Source organism: Salvelinus namaycush, chromosome 16, assembly GCF_016432855.1.
Source record: "Salvelinus namaycush isolate Seneca chromosome 16, SaNama_1.0, whole genome shotgun sequence".
Taxonomy (NCBI): Eukaryota; Metazoa; Chordata; class Actinopteri; order Salmoniformes; family Salmonidae; genus Salvelinus; species Salvelinus namaycush.
In genome coordinates, this window is record NC_052322.1 from 15,053,138 (window position 1) to 15,075,711 (window position 22,574).

Below are 22,574 nucleotides of genomic sequence, written 5' to 3' on the forward strand. Positions count from 1 at the left end.
CTGGGCCGTACGCACTACCCTCTGTAGTGCCTTGCGGTTGGAGGCTGAGCAGTTGCCATACCAGGCAATTATGCAACCTGTCAAGATGCTCTCGATGGTGCAGCTGTAAAACCTTTTGAGGATCTGAGGACCCATTCCAAATGTTTTCAGTCTCCTGAGGGGGAATATGTTTTGTTGTGCCCTCTTCACGACTGTCTTGGTGTGCTTGAACCATGTTAGTTTGTTGGTGATGTGGAAACCAAGGAACTTAAAGCTCTCAACTTGCTCCACTACAGCCCTGTAGATGAGAATGGGGGCGTGCTCAGTCCTCCTTTTCCTGTAGTCCACAATCATCTCCTCTGTCTTGACCACATTGAGGGAGAGGTTGTCCTTGCACCACACGGTCAGGTCTCTGACCTCCTCCCTATAGGCTGTCTCTTCGTTGTCGGTGATCAGGCCTACCACTGCTGTGTCATCGCCAAACTTAATGATGGTGTTGGAGTCGTGCCTGGCCATGCAGTCATGAGTGAACAGGGAGTACAGGAGGGGACTGAGCACGTACCCCTGAGGGGCCCCAGTGTTGAGGTACAGTGTGGCGGATGTGTTGATACCTACCCTTACCACCTGGGAGTGGCCCGTCAGGAAGTCCAGCATCCAGTTGCAGAGGGAGGTGTTTAGTCCCAGGATCCTTAGCTTAGTGATGAGCTTTGAGGGCACTATGGTGTTGAACGCTGAGCTGTAGTCAATGAATAGCATTCTCACATAGGTGTTCCTTTTGTCCAGGTGTGAAAGGGCAGTGTGGAGTGCAATAGAGATTGCATCATCTGTGGATCTGTTGGGGCGGTATGCAAATTGGAGTGTGTCTAGGGTTTCTGGGATAATGGTTTTGATGTGAGCCATGACCAGCCTTTCAAAGCATTTCATGGCTACAGATGTGAGCGCTATAGGCCGGTAGTCATTTAGGCAGGTTACCTTAGTGTTCTTGGGCACAGGGCCTATGGTGGTCTGCTTGAAACATGTTGGTATTACAGACAGACAGGGAGAGGTTGAAAATGTCAGTGAAGACACTTGCCAGTTGGGCAGCATATACTCGGAGTACACGCCCTGGTAATCCATTTGGCCCTGCGGCTTTGTGAATGTATAAAAGGTTTTACTCACATCGGCTGCGTAGAGCGTGATTAAGTTTCAGTGTTACTTGCATCGAAGCGAGCATAGAAGTTATTTAGCTCGTCTGGTAGGCTCGTGTCAATGGGCAGCTCTCGGCTGTGCTTCTCTTTGTAGTCTGTAATAGTTTGCAAGCCCTGCCACAACCGACGAGCATCGGAGCCAGTGTAGTACGATTCAATCTTAGTCCTGTATTGACGCTTTGCCTGTTTGATGGTTCGTCGGAGGGTATAGCGGGATTTCTTAGAAGCTTCCAGGTTAGAGTCCTGCTCCTTGAAAGTAGCAACTCTACCCTTTAGCTCAGTGCGAATGTTGCCTGTAATCCATGGCTTCTGGTTGGGGTATGTACGTACAATCACTGTGGGGACGACGTCGTCGATGCACTTATTGAGGAAGCCAGTGACTGATGTGGTGTACTCCTCAATGCCATCGGAAGAATCCCAGAACATATTCCAGTCTGTGCTTGCAACAGTCCTGTAGTTGCTTCTTCTGACCACTTTTTGTGTGCTGCTTCTTGCTTTAATTTCTGCTTGTAAGCAGGAATCAGGAGGATAGAATTATGGTCAGATTTGCCAAATGGAGGGCGAGGGAGAGCTTTGTACGTGTCTCTGTGTGTGGAGTAAAGGTGGTATAGAATATTTTTCCCTCCAGTTGCACATTTAACATGCTGATAGAAATTAGGTAAAACTGATTTAAGTTTCCCTGCATTAAAGTCCCTGGCCACTCGGAGCACTGCCTCTGGATGAGCATTTTCCTGTTTGCTTATGGCAGAATACAGCTCATTGAGCGCGGTTTTAGTGCCAGCATCGGTCTGTGTTGGTATGTAGACAGCTACGAAAACTCTCTTGGTAGATAGAGTATGTCATTATAAACTGTAGACCACACTATCTTAGGAGAGCAAAACCTTGAGACTTCCTTAGATATTGTGCACCAGCTTTTGTTTACAAATATACATAGGCCGTTAACAAATATACATACACTCTATCCTGCCGATAGAGTGTATAACTCGCCAGCTGTATGTTAATGTCATCGTTCAGCCACGACTCTGTAAAACATAAGATAATACAGTTTTAATGTCCCGTTGGTAGGATATACATGCTTTCACTTCGTCCCATTGATTTCCCAGCAATTGAACGTTGGCTAACAGTATTGGCAAAGACAGATTAGCCACTCGTTGCCTGATCCTCACAAGGCACCCCAATCTCTTTCCGCGAAATCGGGGATTTCGGGGATGAGGGCCTGTTTGGGTGTTTGGATTATATCCTTCCCGTCCGACTCATCCAATTCGAGGTGAGTAATCGCTGTTCTTATGTCCAGAAGCTCTTTTCGGTCATAAGAGACAGTAGCAGCAACAATATATACAAAATAAGTTACAAAAAATTTGAAAAACCGAACAAAATAGCACTGTTGGTTTAGAGCCAATAAAACGTCAGCCATCCTCTCCGGCGCCATCTTATGTTTGTTTATGTGTTTATGAAAGTAAAAACATTGATTTTGGTATGTTATTCTATGACTGGTTGAAGTTATTACATTATTAATCAAAATTGTTGTTACTCACCAGTTAATGTAATATGCACTGGTTAATGTGATAACTTTTCCTGCTAAATGTAATAAGTTTTGTTTACCATTCAACATTTTATTACGTTTACCAGCAAGTTATAAGATTTACCTGGTTGATTACATAAAAATTGAAACGTTATTACAAATAGAAAATGTATTACATTTACCGGTGTTATTATGTTTACAATTGTTACAAGGTGTAATTCAGGGTTTTCCAAACTTGGTCCTCGTTTTAACGTTTAAACAGTCACACCCCTATTTTGCACCAAGCAATGTACAGTTTAGGCTACATGTGATGGCAGAGTATACTAAACAAATGCCCCACAATTGATACAAATCATCATGATATTCTGCCAGCTAAGCCTACTTTGCAGTGAACATTTAATTCAGAAGGTTTTTGGGGAAAGCCTTTAGACATGTTCATTCAAACATCACATGATGACTGAATGGCGCATCGCAAAGATTCAACCAAGACACATGGTTGTCTAAGTCTTAATTTAAAGGAAAAAAACAAAAACCAGCAGACACTAGGCCGTCCATGGAATGACTTTGACATCCTTCCTCTACTGGGTTAGAGTAACTGTACGGTGCCACCATTCAGTCAACCGGGCCAGGTAGGCAGTCAGTCAACCGGGCCAGGTAGGCAGTCAGTCAACCGGGCCAGGTAGGCAGTCAGTCAACCGGGCCAGGCAGGCAGTCAGTCAACCGGGCCAGGCAGGCAGTCAGTCAACCGGGCCAGGCAGGCAGTCAGACAGAGTGTGTGTGTGTGTGCACGTGCGAGGGTGTGTGTGTTGGGCATCCACTCTGAGACATCTAGCAAGATGCTCTCGGAGTGAAGTAACTGATCCCAACAACATGTAACATTCTGGTGAGTAAACAGCGATTAACCAGCCCTTCAATTATCTGCTTTATCACCTCAGTTGTCCTTTGGAGAAGGGAGGCCATAATGTCTCTGTAAACAAACACAAATTCAGAGAGACAAAGTCTTAAGGGGAGGAAACGTTATGGAGTTAGTTATCACTAACAAAATGTCTTCCTTTATTCAGAGTGGAAGGGAGGAGGAGCAGGTCGGTCTGGTCGGCAGACCTGGATTCAATACTATTTGAAATCATTTCAAATACAGTAGCTATGATAGACTGAGCTTGCCTGTTGCAATGGAACCGATAGACAAGTACCAAAAGAACAAACACTGCTCACTTGGCATTCCAAGCAGGCTAAAGCAAACACTCAAATAATTTAAAATATATATTTTTTAAATGTATTGAACCCAAGTCTGGTTGGTCGGACCCAGTGACCTTGGCCTTAAATCAACCTTCCCTTTCACAAGACAAGACTAGTTTCAGTCTGCGGTCGCCGGTCGGTTCAAGACCTGAGAGTAATTAGTCTCTGTCTACAGTGAGCCATGCCCATGGCCACAGAGAGATCAGAGCGAGCATGACAGGACAGGGCAACTCCACGTAGACCAGGCCTTGGGTTGTGGCTGGCGTTCATTACACCTCATGACTGATGTTCCTAGGTCAGACCTACACAGTCAGTCCCAGACCGTTTCATCCTCTACAGACAGTATGAGCAATGCAAATGGGTGATATAACTCGGTCATTGAGCATCTCTCAGTCTTGGCCTTCCATTGATACCTATGTATATTATGGATACGTCCAAAATGGTATACTATTCCCTATACTATGCACTACTTTTGGCCATAGGGGCAACCTGTATTATTTTTGCTCTGTTCCAGTCTACAATGGTGTAAGACCAGATGTTGCTCATTGTTTTGATCAGTTCCCGTACAACTGTTTGTTGTGTTAGGCTTCAAGGCACACCGGTTATTATGGAAAGTCTAGCAGCTCCTGTCCTGTGCTAACATTAGATGGGAACCGCATGTGCATTCTTTGGAAAACGAGATGAGGGGTTTGAATTAGTCGTGCTAAAATTTCTTTAATTGTTTTTTCCTTCTTCATCAAGCACACTGTGTTCTATTCCTACAACAAAGGCTTTGAATAATGAGGGAAGTATGTAGGTACAGTGCATTCGAAAGTGTTCAGACCCCTTCCCTTTTCAGTACTGACTTACCACTCATGTATGTTGCAAATAAGTAGAGAAGACGTATTATTGAGTAGAACTTGTAAGGTAGTCATGAAAAGTAAGTAATTTTTTCCCCCATGAGGTTGTGGCAACATACTGCCATCTGATGGCGACTAGAATCAATTGCATAATAGGAACTACTTAAAATTGATGGTCCTTGAAAATAAATATTAGTGCTTGAAAAAGTAATTGAAAGTCCTTGAATTTGACTTGCCACTGTCTGTACGAACCCTGTACTGTACCTAAATGTGTTTTACGATTGTACTATTAACTTCCTCAACTTCAAAACAAGCAGAATCTGACTAAATAAATGCCACCTATACTTCTCTGTAGTGCTGATGGTTAAAAACTGTATACAGAGTTATGAATGCTTACCCTTAGGCTATGGCCAGACAGAGATTTTGTCTCAGAAAATTACAGATTGAGCCAATGTTATTTTTTGTTGTTGTAATTTTTACCCACTTTCTCTTCCCAATTTCGTGATTATGATCTTGTATCATTGCTGCAACTCCCCAATGGGCTCGGGAGAGACTAAGGTCGAGTCATGCGTCCTCCGAAACATGACCAGCCAAGCCGTGCTTCTTAACACCCGCTTGATTAACCCGGAAGCCAGCTGCACCAATATGTCGGAGGAAACACCGTTCAACTGACGATCATTGTCAGCCTGCAGGCACCCGGCACCGCCACAAGGAGTCGCTAGAGCGTGATGAGCCAAGTAAAGCCCCAGGCTGTAGTGACGCTGCAACACTGCGATGCAGTGCCTTAGACTGCTGCGCCACTCGGGAGGCCAGAACCAAATGGTTTTTCAATGGGAGACATTTGTTGACAGATGGACAATGGAGATCATTGCCAAACACCAAAAACTCTTCCGAAAATAGTTGACTAACTTTTGACAAAAATTGACAATTGATGAATGCATGTGATTTCATCTGTCTCTGTGTGGCCGTAAGTTTACTGATGTGCAATTGTACAGTGCTTACCCTTCTGGCCAGGCCCAGGGCGATGTAGCACTTCTCTCCAGCGTCCACTATCTCCACCTCAAAGTAGTGGCAGCGTGTGCTGAGGGGCTGCCTGGCCTGGGCCAGACCCACGTCCAGGATGCTCTTCCCCTTCCCGACGTACTCCAGGAGCTGCTAAAGTGTGTGTGTGTGGGGGGGGGGGGGGGGGGGGAGAAATAGGGTCAGTATTCATATACAACATACTGTAGTTTTGACTAAGTTGGCCTTTCGCGAACACGCTTGGAGTACTCAAAAGACAGATACACCTAAAGCCGGGCGTACACTACACAATTTTGGCCCCGATTTAGCTGTCCCAGACGGGAGACAAAATCCACATGTTGTTGCCTACTCGGGGCGCGCGACCGTCACCGACGTTCGTTTAACGTGAGTGGGTCAGAGACGCAGTCTAAGGTCTACCGATCACATCTTTGAGCCGTCCCAGAGGTCCCGATATTTTCAAACATGTTTGATTTTATCGGCACAAAATCTGCTATGCTCTTGTAGTGTGAGATGTGCAACAACAAGTTTTGAGAATGGTGATCAGCAATAGCCAATGAGAGCTTGCCAGAGAAGATGCCAGTGAGATGATGATGTTGTATCGCATCACCCAGAATGTGTAGACTCTCGAGCAGGAACCATGACTACTACTGGTAGCCTATGCATTTGTACTTGCAACCACCAATTGACACAGCTTTGTAGTTCACAAGCAATGCTGTTCAATAAAAAATGTATTGACTAGATATTTCAACTCTGTATGGCAAGCATGAATGTTTGAGGCTGGTTTGAGCTACAGCTCATTCTAGCTACGTTAACAATCTAATCACATCGTCACCTTGTTTTTGCGAGACAGCGTGATATCGAGAACCCTCACGACCAAGTGAAGAATCTTGTAATGTGTGACCCCCCCGTCTATGCCACATCATTTAGTATGCGTTGGCAAGACAAAAAACTACAGGAAACACAGAGGCAGAGATGTTAGGATTTTGGAAGTCGTGTAGTGTACAACCGGAATAAGGAGGAAGTCACCAAGTACAGACTAGCAAATGTACTAAATAGGGAATTGGGTTCCATTTTGGGACACAGCCATGCAGTCATACTCCCACTGTAACAGGCACGCCCAGGTTGATCATGCGTAAATAGTCTCGCCAAATATTCCACTGATTGAACATTATAATAACTTCTCCATGGAAGGCTTAACAGATCCTATAGGAAAAACACATTACTAAGCCTCAGAAGAACAGGTTTCTATGGGAAGGGCAAGTAGGTGGGCAGCTAGGCAACCAAGTGCTGCTCCTATTTTTCCATCCAGTGTGTCATAGAGAATAGAGAGACCGAAGGAACGCCTTCAGTTTGAAGTAGAAGAGAAAAGATGACAGACAAAGTGGGGGTGGACTCCTCTAATAAGCTTGTGACAACACCTGGGTGCGTTAAGGTAATAGGCCTACAGCGGTTTTGAGTTATACTTCAAAAGGAAAGGTTTCCCTCAATTAAATGATGATGAATGTTGCCTGGTTATCCATCCAGTGGAAATAAATAACTTCCTAACTAGGTCTCAGTCAAGAAAATATAGTTTTCTTTCAATTATTCTGTGACAGATTGAATGAAGGACCAATCCAGGTACAGTGTTCCTTACATACTACCTCACACCCAAATTACATACTCCTTACACCAGCAATATCAAGCGAGAAAGGACAAACACAGGCCAGGACCAACTTTGTCAAACTCCACTCTCAACATGAAAACTCTCAACCATATATTCTGGAGTGGCCCTTGAGACAGCGTTTTCCATCACCATCAACAAAACACCAAATGATGGAATTTCTTGTAGAAGAATGGTGTCACATCCCTCCAATAGAGTTCCAGACACTTGTAGAATCTATGCCAAGGTGCATTGAAGCTGTTCTGGCTCGTGGTGGCCCAACGCCTTACGACACTCTGTTGATGTTACCTTTATTTTGGCAGTTACCTGTATAATACTGCTGACGACCCAGATGCTACAGTCTGGAATGGAATCTGCACATGAAAGCTATATTTAAAGTGGACAGGGATCGTGAAAGTTGATCATTTGAAAAATGTTCATTTATTGGCAAATACTTTTAATCTTCCAAGTCACAATCTGGTTATTACACGTCCTAAAACTCAGACATGAAAGACATAGTCAGCATCTGACAAAACGAAAAAAAATCTTCCCTTTAAAATAACATAATTCATTCTATTACTGACTCTGTCTGGACAGTTACAAAAAAATACAAAAATTAGTGCCCTGTCTTGTCTTGTGTGTCCTCAACTCACAGGCCTGCTCTACATTAATGAGTACCCACTTCTTTACAATCTTGTTTTTAGACTGTCCTTTCTTGTTCTCTTGCTGCTATCTTATCCTTCTCCTCAACCTCTTCAACTTTCATGCCTGGACAGTAGCTGTTATTTTGAGGGGGAGAGGGAGTTGCAGCGAGTGTGTTGTCACACCTTCCCGCCTCTGTGATGCTGAGTAATGGAGAGAGAGAAAGAGAGAGGTAGAGAGAGCGAGAGAGAGGTTTTTAATCAGCTCTCCCTCCCAGCAGCTTGGAACACGCTTCAGTGAGAGTGCTGACAGATGCCTGCAGTCATTCTCTCTGCTCTCCCTTTCGCTCTCTCACTCTCTATCTCTTCCCTTTCTCCTTCTCTCTCTGATCATGGCACCATCCGGGGTGGTGGTGTCAGGGCTGGTGGTAGGGGTAGTGTGTGTGTGGGGGGGGGGGCTAGGTCTTCCAAGTTTTCTGTCACTCCTGGAGGCATTTGGAACAAACGTAGGAGATTAGAGGGCCTCTCCCTCCCAACCAGCCCGCTTGGGCTTGGTACCTGTTTGGCTGCCACTGTGTGCTGCCTGTGTAAAATGTTCTACTGCACCCCAAAATGGCACCATATTCCCTATTTAATGCACTACTTTGGTCCAGGGCTCTGGTCAAAAGTAGTAACGACACTAAATAGGGAATAGGTTGCAATTCGTGAATCAGACGATTACTCACCAGTTGTCTACCAAATTACCTATCCATCAATCATACTTAGCCAATTGATCCCAAATAACCTAGAAGAAGATCCTGGACTATTTACATTGACATGCCCACCCTCCCTTTTGTTTTTACACTGCTGCTATTTTGTACTTTATTTACTAAATATCTTCTTAACTCTTTCTTGAACTGCATTGTTCGTTAAGGGCTTGTGAGTAAGCATTTCACGGTAAGGTTTACACCTGTTTTATTCGGAGCAAGTGACAAATAAAAATTGATTTGACTGACCAAAACACAACCAACTATAATTTTGACACAGACCATTGATAGCCTTCTATCAGTGGTGTTGCGTATGGTCAAAAAGCTGGCACGCAGGCCGCGCCGTAAGTGCTGAAGCAATACAGCAGCACCTGAAAGTGTGTAATTGAAACTGAGTCAACATACTGCAGAATCAAAACACACTCCAAAAATAGAAATAATCAATCACTCATTCCCTCACTTTTACTTGGTAAATAAACTCACCACAGATGCCAAATTCAGAGGAATGTTTTGAACACACACTGGGGTGAGGCTGTGAAGGTCTGAGAGAGAGGGAGACAGAGAAAGAGAGAGAGGGAGTGTGAGATTATTTTTCTACAGCACCCAATTAAATCAATCACTCACTCAGGACAATGACTCCAAAGTCTGTTTACATTGACTGTGTGTCAGGTGAACTGTAGGTCTACATGGCAGGTGGTGTGGAACATAGAAATAGAATGAAGTAGGGCATAGAACGGCCGCTGGTCCACCCATCACGGAATGTTGACTTGAAAGGAAATAACCATTCGAGTCTTATGTCTATGGCGTGTGAAGACACTGAAGTGATGTGGACAGTGGAGTAGGCCTAGATAAAAGCAGAACCTGCAAGAGGACAGGGATCAAAACACAGCCTTTGCTTACCACAGTATAGAAAGCAACACTAGCTTCGTAGCCTATGGTGTGGTCTCTTACATCCATCACCTTCCTGTGTTTGACTAGCCAAAGAAAGGCCCACAGAGGGATGCTTCTTATTTGAAAAGTTGAAGTAGTGACTCCTTAGTTTTAAAATATTTTCTTATAAGCTGTCTTCCGGATGTACTCAACACAACAACACCAGACAGTCATGGCCCCACCGCAGATGAAGAGAAACCTTTCATTTGGCTTTGGCTGTACATTTACATTTTAGCAGACACTTACCCAGAACAACTTAAGAGTTAGTGCATTCATCTTAAGATAGCTAGGTGGGACAACCAAATTTCAGTCATAGTAAGTACATTTTTCTCCTCAATAAAATAGCTCAGCAAAGTCAGAGCTAGTAAGGGGGAGAAAAGTAAAGTGTGAGTGTTAGTTCACTTGTACTTATATGATACAACTTTTTTTGGGGGGGGGGATGGGAGTCATCGACTCCCATCCCTTTCATGCAGACTCCTGCATGGTTTCCACTTTCCACCTTTAATCTCTTCCTTCCACTTCTGAGTGGAAGTTGAGTCGAGTAACTTTCTTTCAAAAGAAAAGAAGCAGCTGTTACCTAAAAGGTGTTTAGAAAGTCATTATTACACTTTGTGACATAAGTGAGTCAGTGTAAAAAAAAAAAAAAAATGTTTTAAACTCCCTTAGCAAAAATCTCCCAGTTGGGGCCAGGAATGACCTTTATATAATTCTTCAACTGCACACACACACACACACACACACACACACACACACACACACACACACACACACACACACACACACACACACACACACACACACACACACACACACACACACACACACACACACACACACACACACACACACACACACACACACACACCCCTACTCCCCACATGATGTGATATTAAGACCATAATTGCCTGCAGCAGAAGCTTCTTGCTACCCCCTACCCCCACTGATAATCTCTGGTTCGTTAGCTCCAGGGAGGGGGTGGGGGGGCGAGAGAAAGAGAAGAGAGAATGTTAGTTACCTCCAATGAAAGAGAGGAGCTTCTAATAGTTTTGTGGTGATAGCTGGGAAACAAATGAACTCTGACTGTTTTATTTCCTCTGCAGAAAAACAGAGAGATGAGACGTCCCTGCTGTTGTTTTCCTGGTCACCAGCGTACCAGCATCAAGTCACATTATGCTGGCTTGCAAAGTGATGTCGAATTCCTATTGGACTCCAGCACCAAGTGGGGATACAGTGCCTTTGGAAAGTATTCAGACCCCTCGACTTTTTCCACATTTTCTTACGTTACAACCTTGTTCTAAAATTGATTAAATAAATAAATAGATCCTCAGCAATCTACATACAATATCCCATAATGACAGTGAAAAGTTATTTCTTTTTGCAAATGTATTACAAATAAAAAACTGAAATACCTTATTTGCAATAGTATTCAGACCCTTTGCTATGAGACTCGAAATTGAGCTCAGGCACACACCTGTCTATTTAAGGTCCCACACTTGTCAGAGCACAAACCAAGCCATGAGGTCGAAGGAATCGTCCGTAGAGCTCAGAGACAGGATTGTGTCGAGACACAGACCTGGGATAGGGTACCAAAAATGTTGTTCAGCATTGAAGGTCCCCAAGAACAGATGCCTCTGTCATTCTTAAATGGATACATTTTGGAACCACCAAGACTCTCCCTAGAGCTGGTCGCCTGGCCAAACTGAGCAATCGGGGGAGAAGGGCCTTGGTCAGGGAGTTGACCATGAACCCGATGGTCACTCTGACAGAGCTCCAGAGTTCCTCTGTGGAGAAGGTTGTCTTTCTGGAAGTGTCTCCCATCTCTGCAGCACTCCACCAAATCAGGCCTTTATGGTAGTGGCCAGACGGAAGACACTTCTTAGTAAAAGGCAATTGACAGCCCGCTTGGAGTTTGCCAAAAGGCACCTAAAGACTCTCAGACCATGAGAAACAATATTCTCTGGTCTGATGAAACCAAGATTGAACTCTTTGGCCCGAATGCCAAGCGTCACGTCTGGAGGAAACCTGGCACAATCCCTACAGTGAAGCATTGTGGTGGCAGCATCATGCCTTGGGGATGTTTTTCAGAGGCAGGCACTGGGAAACTAGTCAGGATCGAGGCAAAGATGAATGGAGAAAAGTACAGAGAGATCCTTGATGAAAACCTGTTCCAGAGCACTCAGGACCTCAGACTGGGGCAAAGGTTAAACTTCCAACAGGACAACGACCCTAAGCACACAGCCAAGACAACGCAGGAGTGGCTTTGGAACAAGTCTCAATGTCCTTGAGTGGCCCAGCCAGAGCCTGAACCCGCTCGAACATCACTGGAGAGACCTGAAAAAAGCTGTGCATCGACGCTGCCCATCCAACCTGACAGAGCTTGAGAGGATATGCAGAGAAGAACGGGAGAAACCCCCCAAATACAGGTGTGCCAAGCGTGTAGCATCATACCCAAGAACACTCAATGCTGTAATCGCTGGCAAAAGTCCTTCAACGAAGTACTGAGTAAAGGGTCTGAATACTTATGTAAATGTATAATTTAAGTTGTTTTAAAAACGTATAAAAAAACAGTTTTTGCGTTGTCATTATGGGGTATTGTGTGTAGTTTAATGAGGGGGGGGGAAAACTATGTAATCAATTTTAGAATAAGGCTGTAATGTAATAAAATGTGGAGAAAGTCAAGGGGTCCAAAGACTTTCTGAAGGCACTCTATATTTCTGTTGACCCCCTGCAGTACCTCTGTGGACCCCCGGTTGAATACCCCTGGCCAATATGAATTCTAGCTACTTTTGAACCACACGTTGTGCCCTAGAAACTAATATGTAACACTGTAAATACATTGGTTTATTATAAAAGTGAAACATTTTGATACAAATACCGGTCGTTGAAATTACGAAATCATTTATGGAATATTTCGTTTCTACATTGTGTAAAAGCACTATTTTCCTATTGGGATGCAATACACTGAAAATGGTTTCTTTAAAAACGTCAGGTTTGTGATGTCGACATACAAGAGATCTATCATTCATTCATTGCTATGATCATTGATCTCCTGAAGAAGATATTCCTTTTCCTTTATTTCTGTGCCCCCAAATGTTTGCATATACTGGTAAAGTTACTAGGTTGTTAGATAGCTAGCCAATGAGGTAACATTACTGAACAAAAGTGTAAACAAATGGTTAACGACGTCGCCAGTTTTAGAACGGCCAACGACATGGTTTATGAATGTAAAATGCAGTCCCTGTGATCCGCTATAGTAAGATACAAATGTTGCGGCGGTAATATTGGTCAGATCTTTTGACCTGGAAGTAAGCCACTTTTGCTGTAGTACTCATTTGTTTCTCTAGGGTAGGAGGAAACAAGGGTAGAGCAAAGCCTTATCATTACAACAATTATTATCTGGGAGATTTTGCTAGTTTTCCTAGTCGCACAGCAAAATATTTTGTCATACTTTAGAGCTCTGATGGTACATTTTTCTACCCAATATTTTGGAAATAAGGTACAATCATCACTGCGCTTTGAAATGTAGGTGAAGGCAATTTACCTGTAACACACCAAATACGACAAGACACAGACCATGCTGGTCTTCTAGGCAGAGTTCCTCTGTCCAGTGTCTGTGTTCTTTTGACCATCTTAATCTTTTATTTTTATTGGCCAGTCTGAGATATGGATTTTTCTTTGCAACTCTGCCTAGAAGGCCAGCATCCCGGAGTCACCTCTTCACTGTTGACGTTGAGACTGGTGTTTTGCGGGTACTATTTAATGAAGCTGCCAGTTGAGGACTTGTGAGGCGTCTTTCTCAAACTAGATACTCTAATGTACTTGTCCTCTTGCTCAGTTGTGCACCGGGGCCTCCCACTCCTCTTTCTATTCTGGTTAGAGCCAGTTTGCGCTGTTCTGTGAAGGGAGTAGTACACAGCGTTGTACGAGATCTTCAGTTTCTTGGCAACTTCTCGCATGGAATAGCCTTCATTTCTCAGAACAAGAATAGACTGACAAGTTTCAGAAGAAAGTTTGTTTCTGGCCATTTCGAGCCTGTAATCAAACCCACAAATGCTGATGCTCCAGATACTCAACGAGTCTAAAGGCCAGTTTTATTGCTTCTTTAAATCAGAACAACAGTTTTCAGCTGTGCTAACATGATTGCAAAAGGGTTTTCTAATGATCAATTAGCCTTTTAAAATGATAAACTTGGATTAGCTAACACAATGTGCCATTGGAACACAGGAGTGATGGTTGCTGATAATGGGCCTCTGTACACCTATGTAGATATTCCATAAAAATAAAAACCAGTCATTTCCAGCAATAGTCAGTAACAACATTAACAATGTCTACACTGTATTTCTTATCAATTTGATGTTGTTTTAAAAATGGACAAAAACAAGGACATTTCTAAGTGATCCCAAACTTTTGAACGGTAGTGTATATTTTGAAATAGAGCATCGGTGAAATTTCTCTTTAAGTCAAGTAAATGTATTGCAGTTATTTTTTTTTAAATTGTTTGTTACAAAATCTGTTTTTGCATTTACATTGATTGATTAAATCAATAAATGTATCTTATGCTACACAAAGATTTTTAAAAAAACGTATCCTATCCGTTAGTTGGATTTATTGCACCCGTTACTGAAATGGTTGTTCCAGTTTAAATGGTTAACGTCAGGGATGGGAAACTTTTATGGGGTCGGGGCCACAAAAATTCTGGGGGGGCCGCAGTTGCTCGAGGGTCTGCGTAAGCACATCCATGCCCACACATGCAGTCATAGCCGGCCCTAGCCTTCTGAGGGTCCTAAGCGAAATTTGGTTCGGGCCCCCCCACCTTGCAAGCAAAACATTTTAGCGGCCCCCCTCTTGACAGCGGAGAGAAAGACGTCATTTTAGAGTTCATTTCCTGCAATTCTACACATTTTGCCATGGGACGTAGTGAACATTTTGCAGTTTTAAAGCAAGTTTGCTGCAAATCTAAACATTTTGCCATAGGGTGGAGATAAATGTTTGCAGTTTGTAATATAATATCTGAGTGACTTGGGGGCCCCCCGGTCGGTTATTCAACCATAATTCCTACAAGTTTAGATATCTGGACGCTAGACTAACTTAACAATCACATGGGCTAATTGAGTGACTGTCATGAGAAAAACTACTGATGCAAAAACAAATAAAAAAATTGCACTTCGTTCAATCTACTCTTCTAACTCTCAACAGTAAGTTGAAAACACAATGAATGCTGGTCAGCCAGCACAACCAGTTAGACCATGCTAGTTGGCTTGCAGAACCAGCGAGACCATGCTGGTCAGACCAGCTTGACCAGCATCAGACCAGCACAGACCAACTTAAAATTCATGCTGGTCTATGCTGTTTTTTTTCAAAAGGGCTAAAGAGAATAAATGGAACATACGAGAGAAGAAACATCTCTATTGTCTGTGGTTGCACCCCAAATGGCACTCTATTCCCTATATAGTGCACTACTTTTGATCAGAACCCTAATGACCATCAAAAGTAATGCACTATATAGGAAAAAGTGTGTAGAACAGCTCAACTAACTAACAACTCGGCTAAACTATGATGAACCAGAACCAATATTTTGAATATCATCAAGAGTCACAGTCTTACTTTCAACTGTAGCTGGCTATTTAAATCAACAAAAATTCTTAATCTGCGTCACTGTCATTCGTGTGAGATATCTCTCGCCATCTAGGACATTTTTCAGAAATTATGCAGACTTAAGCGGAAATTTTCAGTGAGATGTCTAGTTAAAGAAGCAGGTTGGCCCGGCCTCGCCTAAACCTCCCACATGCAGTATTCATCAGAGCTTCCTTTCATACTCACAAACACACACGTTCTCACGCTGTTCTGTTCCCATCGTGGACAGTCAGAGGACACTCTGGTCGATGCCACTGCCTGCAGTGTCTGCCTGCCTGCCTAGTGGTTCTCAACAGGGGAATTACACAGTTTATGGGAAACTGATGAACTTCAGCAGATCAAACAGTATCATGATGGGATGCATGACAACTGTTCCTCCAAGGAAGGAACCAGGCAACCTTAGAAGGGTGTTAGCTCCTCTAGTAAATGGAAATAACATGACTGGTGGTTCAGATAGAACTCTATGGAGAGGTGCATGTGTTGGCTGGAGACCAGCACAGATGATAATATATTTTATGTGCTGCTCAACTTTGGGTGGGGGAACCTGGAAGGGGCAAGAGGACATGATGATTTGATCTTTCTAGGTTAATTGACACACTAAGAAGAATAACTTGGGATTTAATACTAGAACAGTCAGCCCATTTAAAATTTCAGGAGGACACGTGTGTGTGTGTGTGTGTGTGTGTGTGTGTGTGTGTGTGTTTTTGGTTTTACTATCCTTGTGGGGACCAGAAGTCCTCACAAGGTCAGTAAAGCAAAAAACATTCTGACAAGGAGACATTTCACAAGTCCCCACAAGGAGAAATGATATTTTAGGCTTAGGGGTTAGGTTTAGGGTTATGGTTACAATTAGGGTTAGGTTTAGAGAAAATAGGATTTTGATTGGGAATCAATTGTTTGGTCCCCACAAGGATAGTAAAACAAATGTGGGTGGCAGATAGCCTAAAAGTTAAGATGGTTCAAATCCCAGAGCCGGCAAGGTGAGAAAAAATCTGCCATTCTGCCCTTGAGCAAGGCAGCTAACCCACAACAACCACAACTGCTCCCTGGGTGCCGATGACGTCCGATTAAGGCAGCCCCCGGCACCGCTCTGATTCAGAGGGTTTTAGTTAAATGCAGAAGACACATTTCAGTTGAATGCATTCAGTTGTGCAATTGACTAGGTGTCCCCTTTTTCCCCAATGCAGCCCACGGGCGGTAAGTGTAAAAGTGTCTAGCCAGAACATTATGGGGGTGGGGGGGTGCAAACTCAATATACTTTGAAATGAATAAAACCAAATCGAAAACTGTGTAGAAATGAACCTACATTCATATAGTTACTTGACGGTGTCCAGCTCACTGATAATCACCAAAATGAAAGCTAGAGAGTCAGGGAGCATAGAAAATGGTGTTATATTGGTGACAACAGAAAGACAGTGTCAGCCATGCAGGTGTATGTGCGTGCGTGCATGTAAGCGAGGTGTGTGTGTGTGTGTGTGTGAGGGAGAGCTCAGTCATTCCAGCAGCAGACTGAGGTGCTGCCCAGTCCTCTGCAGCACTATGCTGGGTGGGGGGGATTAGCTTGGTGGGGACAGCCGCTGCTGTGGCAACAGGGAGAGAGGGATTTGGCTGCTTGCATTTGTATCAAGCAGCACGTACGCAGCACAGCCAGCCAAATGCCTCCACACAAGACAAAACATACAGGAGCAAGAGCATGGTGGCGGACAATGCAACTTATAACATGTCTTATTTCAATTGGGAGTTTTAGTCTATTAGTCAAAACTGATTTATATGGATTACACAATACGTGTTCTGTCTGTTTTGTGTACCTAACATTAAAAACCATGACAAAAGGAGTTCAATAAATCAGTAATTATGTAATATTATGACATTAAGGGAATTGAGCAATCCCCCATCCCCCCAAGAATAACAGACAGAGACAGACCAGTCAAACATTTAGACACACCTACTCATTCAAGGGTTTTTCTTTATTTTTACTATTTTCTACATTGTAGAATAATAGTGAAGACATCAAAACTATGAAATAACCTGATTGCTCAGATTAGAGCTGTCCGCCTGGCCAGGAAGAGTCTTGGTGGTTCCAAATTTCTTCCATTTAAGAATGACGGAGGCCTCTTCTCTAGGGGACCTTCAATCCAGCAAAACATTTTTGGTACCCTTTCCCAGATCTGTGTCTCGACACAATCCTGTCTCGGAGCTCTACGGACAATTCCTTCGACCTCAATGTAGAAAATAAAAATTATTAAAAACCCTTGAATGAGTAGGTGTGTCATAACTTTTGACTGGTACTAATATACATACATACGTAGGTACGTACGTACACACACACACACACACATACATAAACACACACATACATAAACACACACATACATAAATACATACAGTTGAAGTCGGAAGTTTACATACACTTAGGTTGGAGTCATTAAAACTCGTTTTTCAACCATTCCACAAATTTATTGTTAACAAACTATATTTTTGGCAAGTCGGTTAGGACATCTACTTTGTGCATGACACAAGTAATTCTTCCAACAATTGTTTACAGACAGATTATTTCACTTATAATTCACTGTATCACAATTCCAGTGGGTCAGAAGTGTACATACACTAAGTTGACTGTGCCTTTAAACAGCTTGGAAAATTCCAGAAAATGATGTCATGGCTTTAGAAGTCTCTGATAGGCTAATTGACATAATTTGAGTCAATTGGAGGTGTACCTGTGGATGTATTTCAAGGCCTACCTTCAAACTCAGTGCCTCTTTGCTTGACATCATGGGAAAATCTAAAGAAATCGGCCAAAACTTCAGGGGGAAAAAAATGTAGACCTCCCCAAGTCTGGTTCATCCTTGGGATCAATTTCCAAACGCCTGAAGGTACCACGTTCATCTGTACAAACAATAGTACGCAAGTATAAACACCATGGGACCACGCAGCCGTCATACCACTCAGCAAGGAGACGCGTTCTCCTAGAGATGAATGTACTTTGGTGCGAAAATTGCAAATCAATCCCAGAACAACAGCAAAGGATCTTGTGAAGATGCTGGAGGAAACAGGTACAAAAGTATCTATATCCACAGTAAAACAAGTCCTATATCGGCATAACCTGAAAGGCCACTCAGCCTTTAAAAAAGCCAAACCGTAGCCAGACTACGGTTTGTAACTGCACATGGGGACAAAGATTGCACTTTTTGGAGAAATGTCCTCTGGTCTGATGAAACAAAAATAGAACTGTTTGGCCATAATGACAATTGTTATGTTTGGAGGGAAAAGGGGGAGGCTTGCAAGCCGAAAAACACCATCCCAACCGTGAAGCATGAGGGTGGCAGCATCATGTTGTGGGGGTCCTTTGCTGCAGGAGGGACTGGTGCACTTCACAAAATAGATGGCATACTTCCAAAGTTGTGCAAAATGGCTTAAGGACAACAAAGTCAAGGTATTGGAGTGGCCTTCACAGAGCCCTGACCTCAATCCTATAGAAAATATGTGGGCAATGTGGGCAGAACTGAAAAAGCGTGTGGGCCAAAATTCACCCAACCTATTGTGGGAAGCTTGTGGAAGGCTACCCGAAACGTTTGACCCAAGTTAAACAATTTAAAGGCAATGCTACCAAATACTAATTGAGTGTATGTAAACTTCTGACTCACTGGGAATGTGATGAAACAAATAAAAGCTGAAATATATAATTCTCTCTACTATTATTCTGACATTTCACATTCTTAAAATAAAGTGGTGATCCTAACTGACCTAAGACAGGGAATTTTTACTAGAATTAAATGTCAGGAATTGTGAAAAACTGTGTTTAAATGTATTTTGCTGAGCTGTATGTAATCTTCCGACTTCAACTGTACATACACACACACACACACACACACACACACACACACACACACACACACACACACACACACACACACACACACACACACCCCCCCCATCGGAAAAGAAGTTGGGGAGAATGGGACCACCCTATAATAATATATATATATATATATATATGATAACTTTTCTATTACATTGATTCTATGAGTTTGACTCAGTTTAATCTCAAGAACATAAACTATAACAGCAATGTACATTTGAAAATGGAGGACATAGCCTATGTTATTATAGAGAGGAAAACTTGTGGTGGATGGGTTTAGGGTTTTGCTAGACAGGCGTGATGCTGACAGTTGGTAAACAGCTGGGATCTGATACCCACTTATCTAAACAGGAGCGCCCGTCCCGCCAACTGCAATGTAAACAGTGTTCAAAGACAAGGACTCCATGGAAGGCAAGTCAGTGCCATCACCATTGTACTACTCTGCATTCTGTGGCTTTGCACTTCTCAATTCAAGCCCCATAAAAATCACACTTGTCAGAAAAGTAATTTACAGTGCCTTCAGAAAGTAGTCATACCCCTTGACGTATTCCACATGTACGTAGATCTCTGACATAGAATTGTGATGAGGCTTATATCTGAGAAGGATATAAAACAATTTCTAGAGTGATGAAAGTTTCCAAGAGTACAATGGTCTCCATCATTTGGAAATGGAAAAAACATGGAACTACCCAAACTCTGCCTAGAACTGGTCGTCCAACCAAACTGAGCAATCGGGCAAGAAAGACCTTGGTTAGGGAGATGACCAAGAACCCACTGACCACTCTGACAGAACTGCAGAGTTCCTTGGCTGAGATGGTAGAACCTGCCAGAAGGACGACAGTCTCTACAGCACTTCACTAATCTGGGCTTTATGGGAGAGTGGCCATAAAGAAGCCACTCCTGAGAAAAAGGCACATAACAGCACGCCTGGAGTTTGCAAAAAGGCATGTGAAAGACTGAGATCTTAAGCCAAAAGATTGTGGTCTGATCAGACAAAAATGTAACTCTTCGGCCTAATTGCAAAGAGCTATGTCTGGAGAAAACCAGGCATAGCTCATCACCAATTAACCCTGTCCCTACAGTGAAGCATAGTTGTGGCAGCAACTTTTCAGCAGCAGGGAATGAGAGACTGGTAAGGATAGAGGGAACAATGAATGGTGCCAAATACAGGCAAGTCCTTGATGAGAGCCTGCTTCAGAGTGCAAACAACCTTAGACTGGGGTGAAGATTTACGTTCCAACAGGACAATGACCCCAAGCATACAGCCAAAGCAATGCTGGAAATGGCTTCAGAACAAGAATGTCAAAGTCCTTGAGCGGCCCAGCCAAAGCACAGAGTTGAATCCCATTGAAAATCTGTGGAATGACTTGAAGATTGATGTTCACTGCTGCTCCCCATCTAACTTAGCAAAGCTTGAGAAAATTCCCAAATCCAGAAGTGCAAAGCTGACATAGACATACCCTAGACAACTCAATGCTGTAATCACCACCAAAGGTGCTTCTACAAAGTATTGACTCAGGGGTGTAAATTACATATCTGTACTTCATTTTTAAAACATTTGCAAAAATGTTTAAAAACATCTTTTCACTTTTTCATTATGGGGTATTGTGTGTCGATGGGTGAGAAGAAAAAACAACAACATTTAATCCATTTTGAATTCAGGCTGTAACAACAAAATATGGAATAAGTCAAGGAGTATGAATACTTTCTGCTCTGTACCTTTCTTGTGGCATCATAATTCTTTGTCCCTTTTCTACCATCTGTTAGGACGCTTATCATTCAGAACCAGAACCGTTTTTATAGTTCTAAAGAACAACACATAAAAGTATTCCATTCTGTGGCAAAGTTTACAAATGGTGATGCTGGCAAAGTAAACAACGCCAGGAAAGAATACGGTACAATAACGTAGGCCTAAGTGGTATAAAATGATAAGACGCTTATCCGCGATGCACACTGTATAGCTATGTCATCGGAAACTTTCACTGGAAAGCTCCGTTGCATAGCTACAGTACATATGAAAGAAGGATAATATTTGCATTGCTTCTAATTACTATACATCAGATTAATACTCTCAATCAACGGAGGGACTAACATGACATGTGAGGGAGGGAAAAACCCACACACACGTCTGACGCACGCACACTGTTTAGAAAACTATGAGACTAGCCAGGTGTTTTTTATGGAACAATTGTTAACACATCATGAGAGAGGTTTGCTTCTCACCAAAAGAGATAAAAGTTTGAAGTATTGGTTTTCATTTGCTGAATGTTGAAACTAAAACCCACAGAGATCCACCCAGGGCTATTAAAGTGCAACTCTACCGCCCTGATATTCCAAGTAGGTTATTTAGAGAGCCAGGCAAGCTCTGTCAAGTGCAGCTCGAAGTATTTGAAATGAAACAAATATTATTTGAACCCTGGTCTGTTCAGATTCAGAAACAACTATGTTGTACTAGTCTTGTGTGAAGAGAATGGTTGTAATGTCATGTTAAAAGACCCAAGAGACCAGTCTCAGATCTCCACCCGAAAAGACCTTGAGCTTGTCAAAACTCGCCCTTATCGGTTTCCAGCATCAACAGAAGCACCATCATCACCCTCTCCTCATGTTGATGAGGGCTACTTTACTCACTTGCTCCTAAAGTAAGACACAAAAAAAGAACTAAACAAAATGGTTGTCTGCAGGACACACACAAACACAGCTGAACACCCCAGCTGTGAAAACCTCCGACCACATGAGACAGAGTAAAAGATTCCTTGGAGTCCCGCTACTCCCCTTACTGAATTTTTACAACCTGGTGAGCTGCCAGGCCTTGCCTCGTACCATCCCGTTCCGTGCCACTGCCAACCATTAGTCCAGGAAAGCAGAGCTGAGAAATAATTTGTCTTAACCCGCAGACCCTCTTTTATGACCTCAGTCTACCCTCACTACTCACAGATGATGGTCTCTCTCAGTCCTCTCAACTGGAGGTGTCACGACCTGTGGATGAACAAATCTGTCACGCAACCTGTGTGTGTGTGCGTGCGCGCGCCCGCATGCCTCTAGTATCAACATATATAACCTGGATTCTTTGAATCTCTCCGTATTAGAGATGAGTGGGGTCTGATCTACGTACCCACAACACAAACATAACCCCGGATGTTACCGTTTCTCTTAACTTTTCTAAACACTGCTGGGAAACTAACAGAAACAGCAGCCAAATCCATCCTGACCCCCACTACTGGCTGTCGCAACCAACAGCACCTTGGCACACATGCAAGTGGGAAGGTGCCAGCTAACAACATTACTAATTGACACAGTTTTACGGTTAGCCAAGAAGGTCTTGTGGAGTCAAGAAGCTAGGGC

At 43.1% G+C, this 22,574-nt stretch overlaps 1 protein-coding gene across 2 annotated transcripts in view; it reads right to left on the reverse strand.

Moving 5' to 3' along the window:
• The window catches only part of spryd3 (SPRY domain containing 3), an 82,705-nt gene that overhangs the window by 24,312 nt on the left and 35,819 nt on the right, over nucleotides 1-22,574 (reverse strand). The window contains exon 7 of one of the 2 annotated variants that reach the window (XM_039010560.1): nucleotides 5,766-5,915. In XM_039010560.1, coding sequence (XP_038866488.1) covers nucleotides 5,766-5,915 — 150 coding nt within the window. Of the gene's footprint in view, nucleotides 1-5,765; nucleotides 5,919-22,574 lie in introns of both variants that reach the window. The other variant, XM_039010559.1, reaches the window with a different exon arrangement.